Source organism: Myxocyprinus asiaticus, chromosome 38, assembly GCF_019703515.2.
Source record: "Myxocyprinus asiaticus isolate MX2 ecotype Aquarium Trade chromosome 38, UBuf_Myxa_2, whole genome shotgun sequence".
NCBI classification, from domain to species: domain Eukaryota; kingdom Metazoa; phylum Chordata; class Actinopteri; order Cypriniformes; family Catostomidae; genus Myxocyprinus; species Myxocyprinus asiaticus.
Window position 1 is genome coordinate 3514028 of NC_059381.1, and position 18240 is coordinate 3532267.

At 37.5% G+C, this 18240-nt stretch overlaps 2 protein-coding genes and 1 long non-coding RNA gene across 7 annotated transcripts in view; 1 reads left to right on the forward strand and 2 right to left on the reverse strand.

Moving 5' to 3' along the window:
• The window catches only part of LOC127429286 (uncharacterized), a 4992-nt gene extending 2243 nt beyond the window's left edge, over positions 1-2749 (forward strand). The window contains exons 7-8 of one of the 2 annotated variants that reach the window (XR_007895254.1): positions 181-347; positions 2619-2749. This is a non-coding gene — a long non-coding RNA (uncharacterized LOC127429286). Of the gene's footprint in view, positions 1-180; positions 1522-2618 lie in introns of those variants that run through there. The other variant, XR_007895253.1, reaches the window with a different exon arrangement.
• A 3095-nt stretch (positions 2750-5844) lies between these two features.
• On the reverse strand, positions 5845-12273 carry st6galnac6 (ST6 (alpha-N-acetyl-neuraminyl-2,3-beta-galactosyl-1,3)-N-acetylgalactosaminide alpha-2,6-sialyltransferase 6). 2 transcript variants are annotated; one of them, XM_051678218.1, is made up of 6 exons: positions 12182-12273; positions 8520-8581; positions 8174-8371; positions 6706-7115; positions 6225-6332; positions 5845-6047 (listed from the first exon to the last, which is right to left on the reverse strand). In XM_051678218.1, the coding sequence occupies exons 2-6, from the start codon at positions 8541-8543 to the stop codon at positions 5861-5863; spliced, it is 927 nt and encodes a 308-aa protein (XP_051534178.1). In that variant the 5' UTR covers positions 8544-8581; positions 12182-12273; the 3' UTR covers positions 5845-5860. The 2 variants fall into 2 exon arrangements, with proteins under 2 accessions (XP_051534178.1, XP_051534179.1); XM_051678219.1 differs by lacking the exon at positions 8520-8581 and having other exon boundaries at positions 12182-12263.
• Positions 12274-13260: 987 nt separating this feature from the next.
• st6galnac4 (ST6 (alpha-N-acetyl-neuraminyl-2,3-beta-galactosyl-1,3)-N-acetylgalactosaminide alpha-2,6-sialyltransferase 4) lies at positions 13261-17653 on the reverse strand. Of its 3 annotated transcripts, XM_051678222.1 has the most exons (7): positions 17607-17653; positions 17150-17221; positions 16881-17021; positions 16261-16670; positions 16010-16117; positions 15617-15775; positions 13261-15161 (listed from the first exon to the last, which is right to left on the reverse strand). In XM_051678222.1, the coding sequence occupies exons 2-7, from the start codon at positions 17159-17161 to the stop codon at positions 15119-15121; spliced, it is 873 nt and encodes a 290-aa protein (XP_051534182.1). In that variant the 5' UTR covers positions 17162-17221; positions 17607-17653; the 3' UTR covers positions 13261-15118. The 3 variants fall into 3 exon arrangements, with proteins under 3 accessions (XP_051534182.1, XP_051534181.1, XP_051534180.1); XM_051678221.1 differs by having other exon boundaries at positions 13261-15775; XM_051678220.1 differs by lacking the exons at positions 17150-17221; positions 17607-17653 and having other exon boundaries at positions 13261-15775; positions 16881-17039.
• Positions 17654-18240: the final 587 nt, after the last annotated feature.

An 18240-nucleotide genomic window follows, 5' to 3' on the forward strand; every position in this document is an offset into this window, starting at 1 on the left:
AATAGCTTTTTTTGTTTACAAAATCATTTTTGACAGATTTCTTCTTTTGTTTTCAATTTGTTTGGTCTAAAGTTATACCCAAAGAGAGGAATAGAAGGATAAAATAATAATAAAAAAAACAGTTTGTCTTAAAAGCTTTTTTTTTTTTTTTTTTTTTTTTTTGATTATTCATTGCTACAGGAAGCCATATTGATCTCCCTATCAGGACTGAGGCAGGAAATCTTGACTTGTCCAAAGGAAGACCACAGGAAGTAGATTTACCCTGCGACTGTCTGGAACAGGAAGTTCATGTTCAACGGTTTCCAATCGGCAAAAGACTGGCTTGAGCGAGGAAGTGAACACTTCAGGTGTATACTTAAGTCACACAAGGCTTTTGAAACTTAAAGTGGGAACACACTTTGAACTCTTTATCAATGTGCATTTGTTTTGTATCATTTTGTATTTACATTTCTATGAAATATCTGTCTGTATCAATTAACTGCCATGATTATTTATGTCTGTTTTGTGTTAAGAACAGAAAACAAAAGAATCATGAATCTCACGCTTCTTTTTTCAAACGTATACATCTATTTATTTTGAAGGCAGGCATGTAAAGAACATTCATAATGAGAGACGAGCACAGCAAAACAATTGGAGCTCATACTGTCATGTCACTGCATTCAGAGTATATAATTATGATAATAGTACATTCCTTATACTGCTTTCAACCTTCAGCCATGTTTAAAATCAATATGCAATACAAATCTCAGTACAAATGCCCCAGATAATAACATACCCGTTCACTGCCCTTGCACAAGGGCTGATGGTTGATTTGAAAGGACTAAATGAATGGATAATTTATCATTTATATTGCTGGTCGTTTAGACTGGGAGTTGACAGTAAAAATGTTGAAGATGTTTACAATAAAAGTGCACTGAATGTTGATTTTTAACACTGGTTTTGATGTAGTTCCTCTTATAGGAATATTACGAGTTCAATACACGTTAAGCTCAATCGACAGCATTTGTGGCACAATGTTTATTACCACAAAAATTAATTTACACTTGTCTCTCCTTTTCTTAAAAAAAAAAAAAAAAATGATTAGGGGTCCTGGGTAGCTCAGTGGTAAAGATGCTGACTACCACCCCTGGAGTTGTGAGTTTGAATCCCAGGGCGTGCTGAGTGACTCCAGCCAGGTCTCTTAAGCAACCAAATTGGCCCGGTTGCTAGGGAGGGTGGAGTCACATGGGGTAACCTCCTTGTGGTCGCTATAATGTTGTTCGCTCTCGGTGGGGTGTGTGGTGAGTTGGGCATGGATGCCGCTGAGAATAGCATAACGGCTCCACATGTGCTACATCTCCGCGGTAACGCACTCAACAAGCCACGTGATAAGATGCGCGGATTGACGGTCTCAGACGCGGAGGCAACTGAGATTCGTCCTCCGCCACCCGGATTGAGGCGAGTCACTATGCCACCACAAGAACTGAGAGCACATTGGGAATTGGGCATTCCAAATTGAGGAGAAAAAAAAAAATATATATATATATATATTATTCAAAATCGTGGTTACAATGGAATTGAATGGGGCCAATTTTTGATGGTTTAAAGGCAGAAATGTGAAGCTTATAAATTTATATTAATTCTTCTGTTGAAACATGTATTATATCAGCTGTAAAGCTGTTTAATTCTTTGTTTTTGCGGTTGTTTTAGAGTTTACGGTGTCTTCATGGCAACTAGTTAACAACTTTACACACAAAAGGTTAGTAAGTGATATTATCACACTAAAATCATGTTAACACACAAATTGTTTATGTCTTGTGTCTATACTTTTGAAACAGTGAGTATTTTAACGTTCAAAAATTGGCCCCCATTCACTTCCATTGTAAGTGCCTCCTGCTTTTATTTAAAGAAAAGGAAGGGCAAGTCAAAATGTATTTTTGTGGTAATCAACATTAAGCCACAATTGCTGTCGATTGAGCTTGCTGAATTTAGATCAACTACCGTTTTGACAACTGATGTTTTTTAAGATTTTAAAACATCTTTACACAATGCAGCGACTACTATGCTTAATAGTCCATCAGCATGTAAGCTTATTTAAATGCCTTAAATCAGTGGTTCTCAACCTTTTTGACTCCAAGACCCCCTGTCCAAGACAATATTTGAAGGCCCTCTCACCGTGTCTGATTAAAATAATTAATCATGGATAATTATTTATTGTAGAAGTTTCAGAAAGCGTCTTTTTATTATTTGTGGGCATACACTGCATTTTAATTAAGTTGGATTATTTTAATTATTTTAATATTTCTTATTTTAAATTCATTTTAAGTCATCGTGAGGCCCCCTTGGAAGTGTGCTGAGGCCCCTTAGTAGGTCCCGTCCCCCTGGTTGAGGTCCACTGCCTTAAATGATTTTTACATTTTTTTATTATCAGAGTAAAGTTATAAACTGTACCCGATCAGCACATGTAGATTTTTCCCATTACCCAGATTTTGCTCTGCATGTAAACAACTTTACCTGCATTCTCATTAGCCAATGTACACAACTGTTGTGCACTTGAGTGTTTAAGTTTTTATACACTGTTTTTTTTCTTCTCCCCTTTCTCCTCAATTTGGAATGCCCGATTCCCAATGCACTCTAAGTCCTCGTGGTGGCGTAGTGACTCTCCTCAATCCGGGTGGCGGAGGACGAATCTCAGTTGCCTCCGTGTCTGAGACCGCCAATCCACGCATCTTATCACATGGCTTGTTGAGCGCATTACCACGGAGACGTAGCACGTGCGGAGGCTTCACGCTATACTCTGCAGCATCCACGCACAACTCACCACGCGCCCCACCAAGAGCGAGAACCACATTATAGCAACCACGAGGAGGTTACCCCATGTGACTCAACCCACCCTAGCAACCGGGCCAATTTGGTTGCTTAGGAGACCTGGCTGGAGTCACTCCCTGGATTATGCCCTGGATTCGAACTCGCGACTCCAGGGGTGGTAGTCAGCGTCAATATTCGCTGAGTTACCCAGGCCCCATACACTGTTTTTAATGTCGAAAACAGAGAATAACCAGACGATTTTAAGTTTTACGTATTACATCTTATTTTTGAATAAGATGATTTTGCAGTAGTTAACAGCGTATTGGTATGCATGTAAACATCTAATTTGGACACAGTGTAAGTGCTAGAATGCTCATTTAGAGGCTGATCTCTACAGTTTTCCGGAGCAACCACTGTGTGGCGCCATGATGATTCTAATTGCCTGTTTTCTGTTTCTACGCAATGTAAAACTAACTGAAACGAGCGATCCAGACAGAGAACAACCACCATTTAAGTGTCATTTAGAGCAAAAAAGAATTTCACGCTCAACTTGTGCAGTTGTTGGCTGTCATAACAACTCAAAGTAGTTCATGATATCAGCGTAACAAACCTCTGGCCATTGCTTCATGACATCTGCATACTTCGGTGAGGCACTGTCATCTCGACTCTGCGAAGTATCGGCACTATAGAGCCACGTGTTTTTTTGACAGTTTCTACAAATGTAATATGTTACCCACTAAGAATATACGCCAATGCAGGTGAAAACACTGGAGACTGGAAATTGTAAACAGGCAAATCGTGGAATACTTCCGTGTTCAGGAAAAAGGTGGACAATATTCGGTCTAAACTATCCACCTTTTTCTTGAACTCGCGTTCAGGAAAGTGTTGCACGATTCATAACGGAAGCCTGACTTCAGTGTTTTCACTTGCATCACTAATTTTTTAGCTTATAATGTAATGTTTAATGTAGTCCAGTGGCATTCAGAATCATCATGGCGCCGCCCTGTTGTTTGTTTAGGAAAACTGTGGATAACCCGTGCAATTCTGTTGCGTTTATCTGTACACTGTTGCTGATCCCAAATCAGCTCTTCGAATAGTACAACCACTGGATATGGGTCTTAAAATCAAAGGTAAAACACAGAGGTTACCTTGACTAGCACCATCCGAACCATTACCAACGACAGCTTGAGTTCTCCAATGAAAGCACGGTGCCGTAAACAGCGTCCACCAATCAGAGCACTGCATTTGCAATAGTCATCTGAAAACACTCGTTTAGAAAAAGAAGCAAGTCAAAGCATGATATTTAAGTGTGTGTGTGTGTGTGTGTGTGTGTGTGTGTGTGTGTGTATACTAACAGCTGTAGCCAAAGAATTCAAGTTATAAAACTCAACATTAAATCTGCCTAGTAAAAAGGTCATAATAAATCTAAAGGCCTCAGCAAACTGCTTACACAAAATCTTAACATAGTTTGTTTGTCATTGTTGGGTATGAATATAGTGCATTTTCTTTAGGCATTTTGGTGGATGATATAAACCTAGAAACTGTTTATCGGATAACTTACTGTGATCTTGAATTTAATTATATGGAGTTCTAGAATGTTCTAGAACTTTAGTGGATATTTGATCAGACTTCATTAAAGGAATATTCCGGGTTCACTACAAGTTAAGCTCAACTGTCAGCATTTGTGGCATAATGTTGATTACCACAAAAGAAGTATTTCAACTCATCCCTCCTTTTCTTAAAAAACTATAAATGGGAGTTACAGTGAGACACTTACAATGGAAGTGAATGGGGCCAGTTGTTGGAGGGTTTAAAGGCAGAAATGTGAAGCTTATAATTTTTCTAAAGTGCTTACATTAATTCTTCTGTTAAAACTTGTGTTTAAATTGACATTTTTATGGTTGTTTTAGGGTTTACGGCATTACGTCGTCATGGCAACGAAGTTTTAAAATTGGAGATAATTTATACAGAGTGATTTTATCGCACTAAAATCGTGTTAACACACACATACTGTTTAAGTCTTGTGGCTATACTTTTGAAACAGTGAGTTTTTTACATTTAAGGATTGGCCCCCATTCACTTCCATTAGAAGTGCCTCACTGGAACCCAGATTTTCACTTCTTTTTTTTTTTTTTAAAGACAATTATTTTTGTTTTTTCAAATGCTGTCGATTGAGCTTAACTTGTATTGAACCTGGAATATTCCTTTAATGAATTCATAAAGGTCTGAGCAAAGGCATAATGAAATGTTAGGAAATATCCATTTTAATAGTTACCCAAAATGTACACAAAAGAAGCTGTATATCTAAAAATGATGATTTGAAATGACCATTTAACTTGTCATTTAAAAATGTGTGTTATTTTCTTATATCTTCTTGTTTAGGGCATTTTAACACCATATAAACATGTAAAAATACTTTTTTGAACAACAATTCACATCGCCCTTATTTACAAAATAAAACATACTCTTAATATTGTACAATTCTTCAAATTTCCATTCTTATATTCTTTAGTCTGCTCCAGCTCAATGACTAACATTCAAATGTGTTGATTGTACCACAAGATGTAAATTAATCTACCGTTTGGCAACTGAGAAAAAATACTTTCCTCTCTCTTTGTCGTTCTAAAAGGCCTCCATTCTCTGTTGTTATTGATTATTGATTACGAGTGAAAAATAGTGAAAGGGAAGGCATAAAAGAGCTTCATGGCAGTTATATGTAGATGTTTTTGGAAATGCTATGCTTAAGACAAAACTTTGATAAAGATCATCTTTTCACACCTGTTTTCTCAAGAATTCCAAAGGAAAACAGGTTGTCCTGGTCCATTAATCTATTCCAGGATCCCTGAATGGCCTTCATTTTGTCTCAGTCTCATATTATCCAGACAACCGGACCAGTTTCTGAGCAACACAGTTTAAAACAGGCTATGCGTGTGAAACAACATCCATTTTGGATTGGGAGGTCAACATGTTGGATCCAACTCGCAAGGCTGGATATGTGAAACTAGAACATAAACTGGATTGTTTTCTCATTAGCCTTGGTTTGTGAAACTGGTGTCCATGTTGGATGTGTTGCTCACCATGTTGGGTTGGTGTAAGTGATGTTGTACATTTTAGCCCAGCGAGCAAACACCTGTTTTTCTGTGATGAAGCGATGGTGTGATCCACGGCGCCCTCTCTCGTTCTGCAGGTACGTGATGCACTCGTCCGGGCCCCTGGGTTTGTAATAGTGGTAGGGCATCCGTTTAGGCTGTGGATGTTTCCTACATGAAAGACAATTCAGACAACTACATCAGGGCCTACACACTCTAAATATATTATCTTATATATATATATATGTGTGTGTGTTGTATTGTGGGGTAGCTGCTGTGTCTATAGAATTACAATGACAAGATATAAAAGACTGTTTCCCATTCAAAAAAAAATGTAATTTCTCTTACCCGCAGTGACTGGGCGGCACCATTCCATAAACCTTTATGTTGTCACACATCTCTATGGCGATCACCATGGTGAACCAGCCTGTGCTTAACCAGGACTGCGACTTTTTTCTGTGCAATAGGACACAGACAGTTAGAACAAATTTGTAACAAAAACAAATGTTATAATTGACACCTACATTTTCTCCAAGCTAATTCATTAATGTTAATTAAATAAAAGATGCTTTGGAATTTCATACTTCATTCAAGCGTATGTAAAAAATAATATCCATTCAATTTCTGCCACTATATGAGCTAATTTCACTAGAAAATCATGCTGTTCATGGAAATCTCCAATTCATTTCCAGTGGGATGTTCTATGAAGCTTGCCTGAGCGAGCAACAGTAACCAAGGAGGTGGAGCTTACCAAGGGGTAACTGTAACAATGTAACAACTTTTGCTCAAGTATAATAATAAAATGAAACAATATCATTATCAAGAATACCTGTCCTGGCCGGTCTCTTTCTGAAAGAGCGTGTCAAACTTCAGCATTTTGCTGGGAGAGACGACGAAAAACGCGAGGTTACTGAAGGTCATACTGACTCGATGGATGAGCCGGTACAGAGTTCCCTTCGCATCTCGTCCAATCTTTGACGACGGGCCCCAGAATATGATGGCAGGGCTCTCTGAGCGATTGAGGAACTCTGCAGGTTTCCGAACGACCCGGAACACACTGGAATGAGCCACGATGCGCACACTGGTCCGGTTCCCCACGTCTGATTCATATCCAGATGTTGGGGCATCGTTCATTCGGATGACACACTCAGTACGATCGATCTCCTCTCCTGCTTGAGTCCCCAACACGTGACTGGAGCTTGTCACCAAAGCACACCGATGACAGTGTAGGGTCATACTCTACAACAACAATACACACAACTGATCAACTTGTGTCTGTCTGTCTCTATCTGTCTATCTGTCTATCGTTCTGTCTATCTGTGTGTGTGTGTCTGTCTGTCTATCTGTCTATGTATCTGTCTATCTGTCTGTCTATCTATCTATCTATCTATCTGTCTGTCTTGTCTGTCTATCTATTTACTTTCTATCTATCTATCTGTCTATTGTTCTGTCTATCTGCGTGTCTGTCTGTCTCAATCTGTCTGTCTGTCTATCTTTCTATCTGTCTGTCTCTATTTATCTGTCTATCTGTATGTCAGTCTGTCTATCTCTGTCTGTCTATCTATGTATCTGTCTATATGTCTGGCTGTCTGTCTATCTATCTGTATGTCAGTCTGTCTATCTCTATCTGTCTGTCTATCTATCTATGTATCTGTCTATCTGTCTGTATCTATCTATCTATATCTATCTGTCTGTCTATATGTCTGGCTGTCTCTGTCTGTCTATCTGTCTGTCTGTCTGTCTATCTGTCTGTCCGTCCGTCCGTCCGTCCATCCATCTATCTATCTGTCGGTCTGTCTATCTGTCTGTCTGTCTATCTGTATGTCAGTCTGTCTATCTCTATCTGTCTGTCTATCTATCTATGTATCTGTCTATCTGTCTGTCTATCTATCTATCTGTCTGTCTGTCTCTGTCTGTCTATCTATCTGTCTGTCCGTCCGTCCGTCCGTCCATCTATCTATCTGTCGGTCTGTCTATCTGTATGTCAGTCTGTCTATCTCTATCTGTCTGTCTATCTATCTATGTATCTGTCTATATGTCTGTCTCTGTCTGTCTGTCTATCTGTCTGTCTGTCTATCTATCTATCTGTCTGTCTATCTATCTATGTATCTGTCTATATGTCTGGCTGTCTGTCTCTGTCTGTCTGTCTGTCTATCTATCTATGTATCTGTCTGTCCGTCCATCTATCTATATATCTATCTGTCTATCTGTATGTCAGTCTGTCTATCTCTATCTGTCTGTCTATCTATCTATCTAACTGTCTGTCTGTCTATTAATTGTTATTTTCAAAACATCACCTTGTTGCCGTAAACAGGTAAGTATCCCTCCTTCCCAGCCCATTTCTTGAGGTTTGTGTGTTTGACGGCGTGGTGGAAGTCTTTGTCTCTAAAGGGGCTGTAAAGTTCGTTTGAGCTGTTGGAGCTGTAGAGGATGAGGAGGGTCATTATGAGGAAGACCGCCCCATAGATTACCATCCGCTGGCCCTGCTGCCATTGCTAATCAAACACACAAACAGAGAAACAGAGAGCACTGATGATTACAGAATTTTCCTTTTTTGGGTGAACTATCCCTTTAAAGGTTTATGCTAGTAGTGTATAATGCACACATTTGCTAATAAAGTTTTTTTTTTTTTTTTTTACTCACTTTATCTACAAACCGTAGTCTCATTCTTCAGCTATCCTTCTATCAGGTTTCACTTTTCAGAACTAGAAAGAGAAAGTAAGATCAATTTGCTATGCTCTATATTTACAGCCCTGGATTATGGTATATAATATAACCCTTCTTTAGCTAGCCTGTATGTAAATAATATTCTAAATCAATCCAATACTACAAAATAATAATAATACTAATAATTCTATGAAATAAATAACCCATAGCCAATTTCTCTTAAGAAAAACTACACGACATGAGATACACAAGTCATCCAGCTCTTTTGAAGTCTTACAACAGGCTGCAAATAAAGACAGCTCATCACAGCAGATACATACATACACATAAACATGATATTTTAGTCCAATTAACTAATAATGCATGACCACTACACTACCTTGAAATTATGATACTTGACACCTGTTATTACATAATATGTCAAAAGATGGGTTTCATCACAAAAGACCTGTCAAGAACAAAAAAGCAAAAAAAACAAAAAAAAAGGATATATATATAATATATACTGCAGAAATTATGTTTCGCATTTAGACATTATTTGCATGACAATTAAGCACGTTTTCACCCCAAATTCCTACTGTAATTATAATGCAGAAAATCAAATAAAATAACGATATATTTACATTGTAAAATATTTATAGATCATGGGCTATTTGTTAAATTATTGGGATTACAAAAAGGTAGAAAAAAATATTATTTTATATTCATATTTCATGAATATAATATATTCATATTTCATGAATATAATATATTCATATTAAATATAAATTCATATTTATATTTCACAATTTCTGCCAGGGTATGCAAACGTTTGAGCACAACTGTATATATATATATATATACATACAGTTGTGCTCAAACGTTTGCATACCCTGGCAGAAATTGTGAAATTTTGGCATTGATTTTGAAAATATGACTGATCATGCAAAAATTTTATTTAAGGATAGAGATCATATGAAGCCATTTATCATCACATAGTTGTTTGGCTCCTTTTTAAATCATAATGAGAACAGAAATCACCCAAATGGCCCTGATCAAAAGTTTACATACCCTTGAATGTTTGGCCTTGTTACAGACACACAAGGTGACACACACAGGTTTAAATGGCAATTAAAGGTTAATTTCCCACACCTGTGGCTTTTTAAATTGCAATTAGTGTCTGTGTATAAATAGTCAATGAGTTTGTTAGCTCTCACGTGGATGCACTGAGCAGGCTAGATACTGAGCCATGGGGAGCAGCAAAGAACTGTCAAAAGACCTGCGTAACAAGGTAACGGAACTTTATAAAGATGGAAAAGGATATAAAAAGATATCCAAAGCCTTGAAAATGCCAGGCAGTCCTGTTCAATCACTTATTAAGAAGTGGAAAATTTGGGGATCTCTTGATACCAAGCCAAGGTCAGGTAGACCAAGAAAGATTTCAGCCACAACTGCCAGAAGAATTATTCGGGATACAAAGAAAAACCCACAGGTAACCTCAGGAGAAATACAGGCTGCTCTGGAAAAAGACGGTGTGGTTGTTTCAAGGAGCACAATACAACGATACTTGAACAGAAATGAGCTGCATGGTCGAGTTGCCAGAAAGAAGCCTTCACTGTGCCAATGCCACAAAAAAGCCCGGTTACAATATGACCGACAACACCTTGACATGCCTCACAGCTTCTGGTACACTGTAATTTGGAGTGACGAGACCAAAATAGAGCTTTATGGTCACAACCATAAGCGCTATGTTTGGAGAGGGGTCAACAAGACCTATAGTGAAAAGAATACAATCCCCACTGTGAAGCATGGTGGTGGCTCACTGATGTTTTGGGGTGTGTGAGCTCTAAAGGCACGGGGAATCTTGTGAAAATTGATGGAAAGATGAATGCAGCATGTTATCAGAAAATACTGGCAGACAATTTGCATTCTTCTGCACGAAAGCTGCGCATGGGACGCTCTTGGACTTTCCAGCACGACAATGACCCTAAGCACAAGGCCAAGTTGACCCTCCAGTGGTTACAGCAGAAAAAGGTGAAGGTTCTGGAGTGGCCATCACAGTCTCCTGACCTTAATATCATCAAGCCACTCTGGGGAGATCTCAAACGTGCGGTTCATGCAAGACGACCAAAGACTTTGCATGACCTGGAGGCATTTTGCCAAGACGAATGGGCTGCTATACCACCTGCAAGAATTTGGGGCCTCATAGACAACTATTACAAAAGACTGCACACTGTCATTGATGCTAAAGGGGGCAATACACAGTATTACGAACTAAGGGTATGCAGACTTTTGAACAGGGGTCATTTCATTTTTTTCATTGTTGCCATGTTTTGTTTTATGATTGTGCCATTCTGTTATAACCTACAGTTGAACATGAATCCCATAAGAAATAAAAGAAATGTGTTTTGCCTGCTCACTCATGTTTTCTTTAAAAATGGTACATTTATTACCAATTCTCCAAGGGTATGCAAACTTTTGCATGCATTGTGCTGCGTACCAGGGTCGCGATGTCTTGCGTTACATGTCCGGAGCATGGTGTCTGGATCCTGACTTCTCTGTCTGGTTCAGTTTCGGTCTGTGTCAGGGTCTGGACACTCATGCTCCATGTTCTGTGTCTGTCTCTCACGACTGCGCTGCGCGCCCGGGTCGCAAGCTGTCTTCACTTTGTGCTGAGGTTTGGTCACTTCTGTCTGAGATTTCGGGTTTGTGTGTGGCCGAACCCTCTCACAGGTGTCCTGTTTTGTTTTTGTCGCCTGTTGCGTGCATCACATGCCGTTTGCCTCGTGATGTATGCTCAGGTTTCGTTTAGTGTGGGAATGCGTGGTTTCGCCTTGTTTGGCAGTTGGCCTGAGTGTATATTGCCTTATTGTCTTGCCGATGTGCGCTCATGCCATTCGGGTGTTTTGTTGTCTTGTGAGAGCATGTGGCTTTGTTTTCTTTCTGTATCGCCGCATGTCTCTCTGTCTTACGTCATACCCCACCTCATTGTTTGCCCATTATTAGTATATTAGTCACACCTGCCCTCTCTTGTTAACCTGTTGATTTCTCTCCCTATTTTAGTCTCCTCGTGTTTGCCGTCCAGTGCCAGTTTGTCTTGCGTTCCAGTCAGTCTAGTTGGTTGGTCCTGGTTTTTGTATGTTCGGTCCTGTTCATGATCCCTTCCGGTCAGTCCTGTTGTCCTGTTTCCCCTACCCCAGCCTGGATTACTTTTTCCCCCTTCGGGGTTGTTTACATTTATTGTTTGTGTTTGTTTTTGATTTTGTTTTTGTAAAAATACATTTCCTTAATTTCAAATGCGTTTGGGTCCTGAGCCTCTATCGATCTCTGCTAAATCGTGACAGTCACACATTCAAGGCCTCTTTAAACCAGCAGGCTTTGTTAGACACCTGTACGTGAATTACAGTATAACCAATCCACAAATCACAGTGTATTTAAAACAACATCAAACACATATACATTATGAATATGCATTGATGACAAGTAACACACATGCACACACACACATCATAAAGGTGTATGTGACAGCAGGTGATGCTGTAAGCTAGTTCGGTCAGCAGGATAAAGCGTCTGATCTCAAGAATAAACGGATTAGAGAGATTTATCACACATGTCCCGTTAGAATGAAGCAGAAGGTGTTTGTTGATCGCAGTTCTTACCGATGCGTCAGGTTTTGTTGTTTGATCCGCGCATCAGCATTAGCGTCATCAGCCATTCCGCTGCCTCATAATAATCTCTCCGCCAGAGCAGGATGTGCGCATGCGCCACCGACGCGGCGCAACAAAACCAGGACGTTCCCGAGAGACGCTGCATGACGTCAGCACCCAATAAACCAATCAGAAGACTCCAAGAGCGCGTCGCGTTCTCTTGCAGTGTAGACGGGGAGAGACGCGATAGATGCGGTGCGCCGTACCGTCATCAAAATACATGTCCAAACTAAATGAATTGATTTATTTTATTAGAATATAATTCTACTCTTGTTTTGAATGCTAAACGAAGAATAGACTGATTAATTTATTAAATAATGTGCTATTAGTTTATAGTTTATTGGCCCCTGACCTATCCATTTCCTACAATATTTTCCTTATATTCACATATTAATAAATATAGTAAATAAATAATAAAATATAATAAATAGGTCTGTGTGTGTGTGTGTGTGTGTGTGTGTGTATATATATATATATATATATATATATATATATATATATATGTCTATTTTATAGTGATTTATTAAATATATTTAAATTACAAATGTTATATTTTGTAAATATGTTATTAGTTTAATGATACCTTATTTTATTTGTATATATTTTATTTTCTTCACGAGCTATCAAAATAGCCTACTTTTAATCTTAATTTTTAACAATAAATATGCTTTATAATTTGTAACCCAACAAACTATTTTGTCAAATGTTGTGCTTGAAAAGTGTGTTTGTGCTATATCTCTTTTTAGATAAATGGCAATTGGTTTGATATTTTGTACAATGCAAATACATATTAAGTTTACTTTTTAGGGCCACTATATATGTATATATCTTGACCTAAATATATTTTTAATAATTTTAACCTAAATAGTATGTATAATAAGACAATAATATCTTCAATGTTTTTATAGTATTTAAATATTAAAATATTTTTAATATTTTGTATTGTTATTGATGTTGTGCATTCCTAAAAAAAGACAAGACCAACAATACATTGACAAGATAAACAATACTCACACATTAAAACATGACACAGCTCATTTTAATAACACTGTCGCTTTAAATAGCCAGATACAGAGCAGATTTTCAAGCAACACAGGCCTAATCTTTAGCAGCAGTCTGTGTGATCACAGGTCAAATAAGGTCAAATCATGATCACAGTATTATCCACAGTAGTCTGCAGTTGAATGACATACAAAAGGACTGCATGATGTGAATAAGAATCTCTTTTAAATTCTTTTTTAGAACACACAGCAAAAAAAAAAAAAACTTTTCCAGAAAAAACAAAAAACAACTGTCTTTTAAAACATTTATGATTTATGATGTGTTAATTTACAAACTATACAGTCAGATTTATTGGGGGTGTTTTTAGATATGTAACAGAACAACATAAAAATGAGGGAGAATGTAAAAATAAACATGTTTAATTGAATAATCTTAAGATATTATTTGAAAACGTCACCTCATGATGTGTTAATACATGAATAGTCCAGTCAGATTTGTTGGGGTTAAATTGGATATGTACTAGATAAACACTGATGGACAAGCACCACGGACCATCTTTGGTGCTCACATGCATGCATGAAATACTAAATATACAATAATACATTTTGGGTACCACAGTAAAATCTTGGACTAAATACAAAAAATTAATTTGTGAACATGATCAGAAAAAAACAATAACATTTCAGTACCGAGTGAAAATCTGTTAGTAAATATAAAAATAACACTCTTCAGTAGAATCAACATTACATTTTTGTGGCAAAAATAGTGGAAATAATGTAATTTCTGCACACATTCAGTATATATGCACACAGACGTGATGTACCTGTAGCCACCATAACAGCTAATAATAAGTAAACTCATGAGTCAACCAAGTTATCTACCACACAAACTGAAAACAAACAAAAAGTTAAAAAGAGTGATTAAAACAGTTTAAAAAGCATTGCTGGCTCATCCCTGGATATACTTCCGTTAATGAGAATAAGTGTTTAAAACAATCATTCAGCAGGGAAATACAAATAAATCACAGTGTTGATTATAAGCACATCTTGGAGTCAAATATATTATGACACCATGTGTGACAGGTGTTGCATGTTAGATGGTGAGACTTTTTTTTACCAAGAAAAATTGATATCATTGTAAGATTGATATCATTGTACAACATCTGCAACATGTGATATAAAGTATATCCTAGTGGAATATCCTATGTACTTAGTTAACTAACTGTTATCTGAGTTTCTGACAAGTAGTCCATTGAGTCTGATGATTAAAGGAGATCAGTGTGTAAATGCATTGATACAGCTATGATTCTGCATATATATATTCATCGCTATAAATTAACAGTGAAAATCTCTTGGTTTCAAGAGAGAAAGACAACAGACAGAAGACACATTCTTTAAGTTTTACATAAGAATGATATTAGAGTTATTATGTAATGTAAATGTAGTATACTGTCATTTGACTGCCATCATGAATATTTAGCAATCTGTAAATACTAGTAATAGTAATTCTGTTGATTCTTTTCGGACTCTCACACTCCGAATTCAGAGTCTCTCGCACTCCAGATTCAGAGCTCTCTTGCACTCCGGAGTCAGAGTCTCTCACACTCCGGAGTCAGAGTCTCTCGCACTCTGAATTTAGAGTCTCTCGCACTCCGGAGTCAGAGTCTCTCACATTCCGGATTCAGACTCTCTCGCATTCCGGAGTCAGAGTCTTTCACATTCCAGATTCAGAGTCTCTCGCACTCCGGATTCAGACTCTCTCGCACTCCGGATTCAGACTCTCTCGCACTCCGGATTCAGACTCTCTCGCACTCCGGATTCAGACTCTCTCACACTCCGGATTCAGACTCTCTCGCACTCCGGATTCAGACTCTCTCGCACTCCGGATTCAGAGTCTCTCGCACTCCGGATTCAGACTCTCTCGCACAGACCTGTTCAGCCAGTTTAGTGGTTTCTTATAAAAGCATCACATTTGCAGTGCTCTAAATTCAGATTAATATCCAAAAACAGATTGACAATTAAATCTTTGATATTCACAAATATGATAAAGCATTACTGAAATTAAAAAGGCTCATTATAATGAATATTATGCAGAAATAAGTTTAAGACTTAAATATATATATAAAAAAATTTTACCAAATAAAACACTGGGCAGAGCAGCACAAGTTAAAGGCCAAACTGGTGGCAGAATTTCAACACTAAAAGCTCCACAGTGGAAGGGAGAGTTTTTTTTTTTTTATCTCAACATAAACATATACTTTAGGGGGAAATTGCATTTTTAAACTTGCTCAAGATTTACCTAACTTTGAACAAACTCAACAAAGCCTGATTTAGTATTAACTATTGATCTTGATGTTGTTGTGGTGACCAGGATGGGTAAACAAACCATAGTTTCCCCTGCAACGCCCAGCGGCTGTAAATAACTTTCTCTGTGATGAAGCGATGGCCGCCCCTCTTTGCATGCTCATGAACGCGGTACATACGACACTCATCTAGGCGTGACGGCTCGTAGTAGTGGTATGGCACAAAGGAGTGGTTGGCATGACTACAACCAAGACATAACAGAGATTGCAAAGTTAGGGGATTACGTTATTAGTTACAAATCTACAAATTTAAAGTGATAGTTCACCCAAAATGTTATTACTAACCTGTATGACTTTGTTTTGAACAACATGAGGGTGAATAAATGATGACAGAATTTTTAGTTTTGGGTGAACTGTCCTTTTAAGATTAGAACTCAAGACTGAAACTGACCTTCATTCAGCTCAATTTAACTCACCTGCAGTAAGAGCCATCAATCATTCCATAAACTAGAATGCTGTCACACATCTCCAGAGCTAAAATCATAGTAAAAAACCCTGTACTGAGGAACGCCCCTGATTGCATCCTGAGAGAGAAAGATATTGTCATTTTATAATATAATGGTACACAGAGATTTAAATATAAAATATGTTTGTTTGACTGCACAAAACATAAAAAATAAAGAAAATACAGCAAGACTGGAATGATAAAAGACGTCTTGTCGTGTACCTGTTCTTCCCCGTCTCGTTTTGAAACACAGCGTCACAGTACTGAATCTTCTCTCTGGTGACGGTGTAGATGTGTGTTTGCGGGTACTTCCTAGCCAGCTTCACCAGAGCATTAAAAATTTTCCCCTTTCCATCCTGCCTCATGTTTTTCTCAGGACCCCACACAACGTATCGGGTGTCCGCCTCTCGCCCGAAAAAATATCCCTGCTGCCGTACCAGGTGTGGCACGCTGGTGTGGGAGATGACACGCAAACTCGTCATGTTTCCGACATCAGCCTCGTATCCCACTGTGGGCGCCACGTTCATACGGATCACACATTCCTGTTTGTCAATCTCTTGACCCTGCCCACTGGCCAGCATCTGGCCAGAACTGGACACAACGGCACAGCGGCCACAGTGGAAGTCCAGGAACTACGGGAGGATACAGAGTGTAAGAATAATCTAGAAACTGAATATACACTACATGGCCAAACAAATGTGGACAACTGTTGAGCATTTATTTCAATGGCGTTCCCACCTGTTGGTAGGGTGTAACTGAAATCTGTTAATTAGAAAGAGGGTGTCCACATATTTTTGGCCATTCAAACTGAATTGTACACAGAGTCAAAGAGTGTAACTTGCATATGAACTTGAACGACTGTTTGGAAGAACCCTCACGTAACCACGAAGACCCACTTTCATGGACACCCAAGACCTCGTCACATGACTGTACCATAGTAACAGACAGAGAGATAGGAGGAGGAGGCAGACCCAGTGGAACCTCTTAGGGATGATTGACATGTAAAGAGAGAAAGAGAGATGAATTCAGAACCAGTAATAAAGGATTTTGTGACACATTCCCAAGCCAAACCCCCCACGCATGTCATTACATGGGACATAAAGCACAATACCAGGGACATCATGTCCTATTGAGGCTGAAGATCCAACCCAAGTGTTCTGCTGGGGAGGACACATTCATTGTCCTGGGGAAATAACACATCTCTCATGTTAATTCCTCTAATTCAGCAATCATTCAATAACAGTGGGCAAATACATTCTGAAGATGTTGTCACTAAAGTAATAATTTTATATATCCATCAACAGCCTTTTATTGATATCTGCTGATTGTAAAATATTACTGCAATACTACTTTGACTGCAGTCATAAACCAACTGACACCCTAATACACTTCCAGCGGAACGAAAACAAACAAATCGTGACATCACTACAGCCGTTTATATAATGATTTTATGTGCTGGATTTACAGTAACTGTAGTTATATAATAGTATATGCAAACCAGTTAAACATTAGGTAATAATACAATATAATTTATACGATATAATTAGCTGTCAAATTAGCCTTCTCACATTTTCGCTCAGCACGCTGATATTTACGTTCCGACACGGAAACACAGTTTGGACTTTGGTTCCGGCCCAGTGGTTGGCCGGGGAGAGAATTGGGATGAACAAAATAAAAAAATCAAATCAAATAAAAAATAAAACAAACAAACAAACAAACAAACAAAAAACTGTAAATACATAAAAAATATATTTAAATAAAGTAAAATGAAATGAAGAGAATTGGGATGAACAAAATAAAACAATTAAATTAAATTAAATTAAATTAAAAATAAAACAAACAAACAATAAATAAATAAATATACAAATAAAATAAAATAAAATGAAGAGAAATGGGATGAACAAAATAATTTTTTTATTAAATGAAATTAAAAATAAAACAAACAAACAATATATAAATAAATAATAAATAATAAATAAATAAATAAATGAAATAAAATGAAATGAAATTAAAAATAAAACAAACAAACAAACATAAATAAATAAAAATAATAATAAGACTAAGAATAAAAAAAATAAAAAAATAAAATAAAATAAAATAAAATGACATAAAATAAATACAAATAGAACAAACAAACAGACAAACAAGCAATAAATTAATACATAGATAAATAAATAAATAAATAAGTTATATATAAAAATA

What these genes read in the sequence shown, in the direction of transcription:
- st6galnac6 (XM_051678218.1), bottom strand. Translation starts at nt 8,543, where the DNA reads ATGAGACTACGGTTTGTAGATAAA. An exon ending in GACTACGGTTTGTAGATAAA is followed by an intron (nt 8,372 to 8,519) that starts GTGAGTAAAAAA and finishes GTGTTTGATTAG; the next exon opens with CAATGGCAGCAGGGCCAGCG. An exon ending in TACCTGTTTACGGCAACAAG is followed by an intron (nt 7,116 to 8,173) that starts GTGATGTTTTGA and finishes TTGTTGTTGTAG; the next exon opens with AGTATGACCCTACACTGTCA.
- st6galnac4 (XM_051678220.1), bottom strand. Translation starts at nt 17,039, where the DNA reads ATGTCAATCATCCCTAAGAGGTTCCACTGGGTCTGCCTCCTCCTCCTA. An exon ending in AACGAGACGGGGAAGAACAG is followed by an intron (nt 16,118 to 16,260) that starts GTACACGACAAG and finishes TTTCTCTCTCAG; the next exon opens with GATGCAATCAGGGGCGTTCC. An exon ending in ATTGATGGCTCTTACTGCAG is followed by an intron (nt 15,776 to 16,009) that starts GTGAGTTAAATT and finishes TCTTGGTTGTAG; the next exon opens with TCATGCCAACCACTCCTTTG.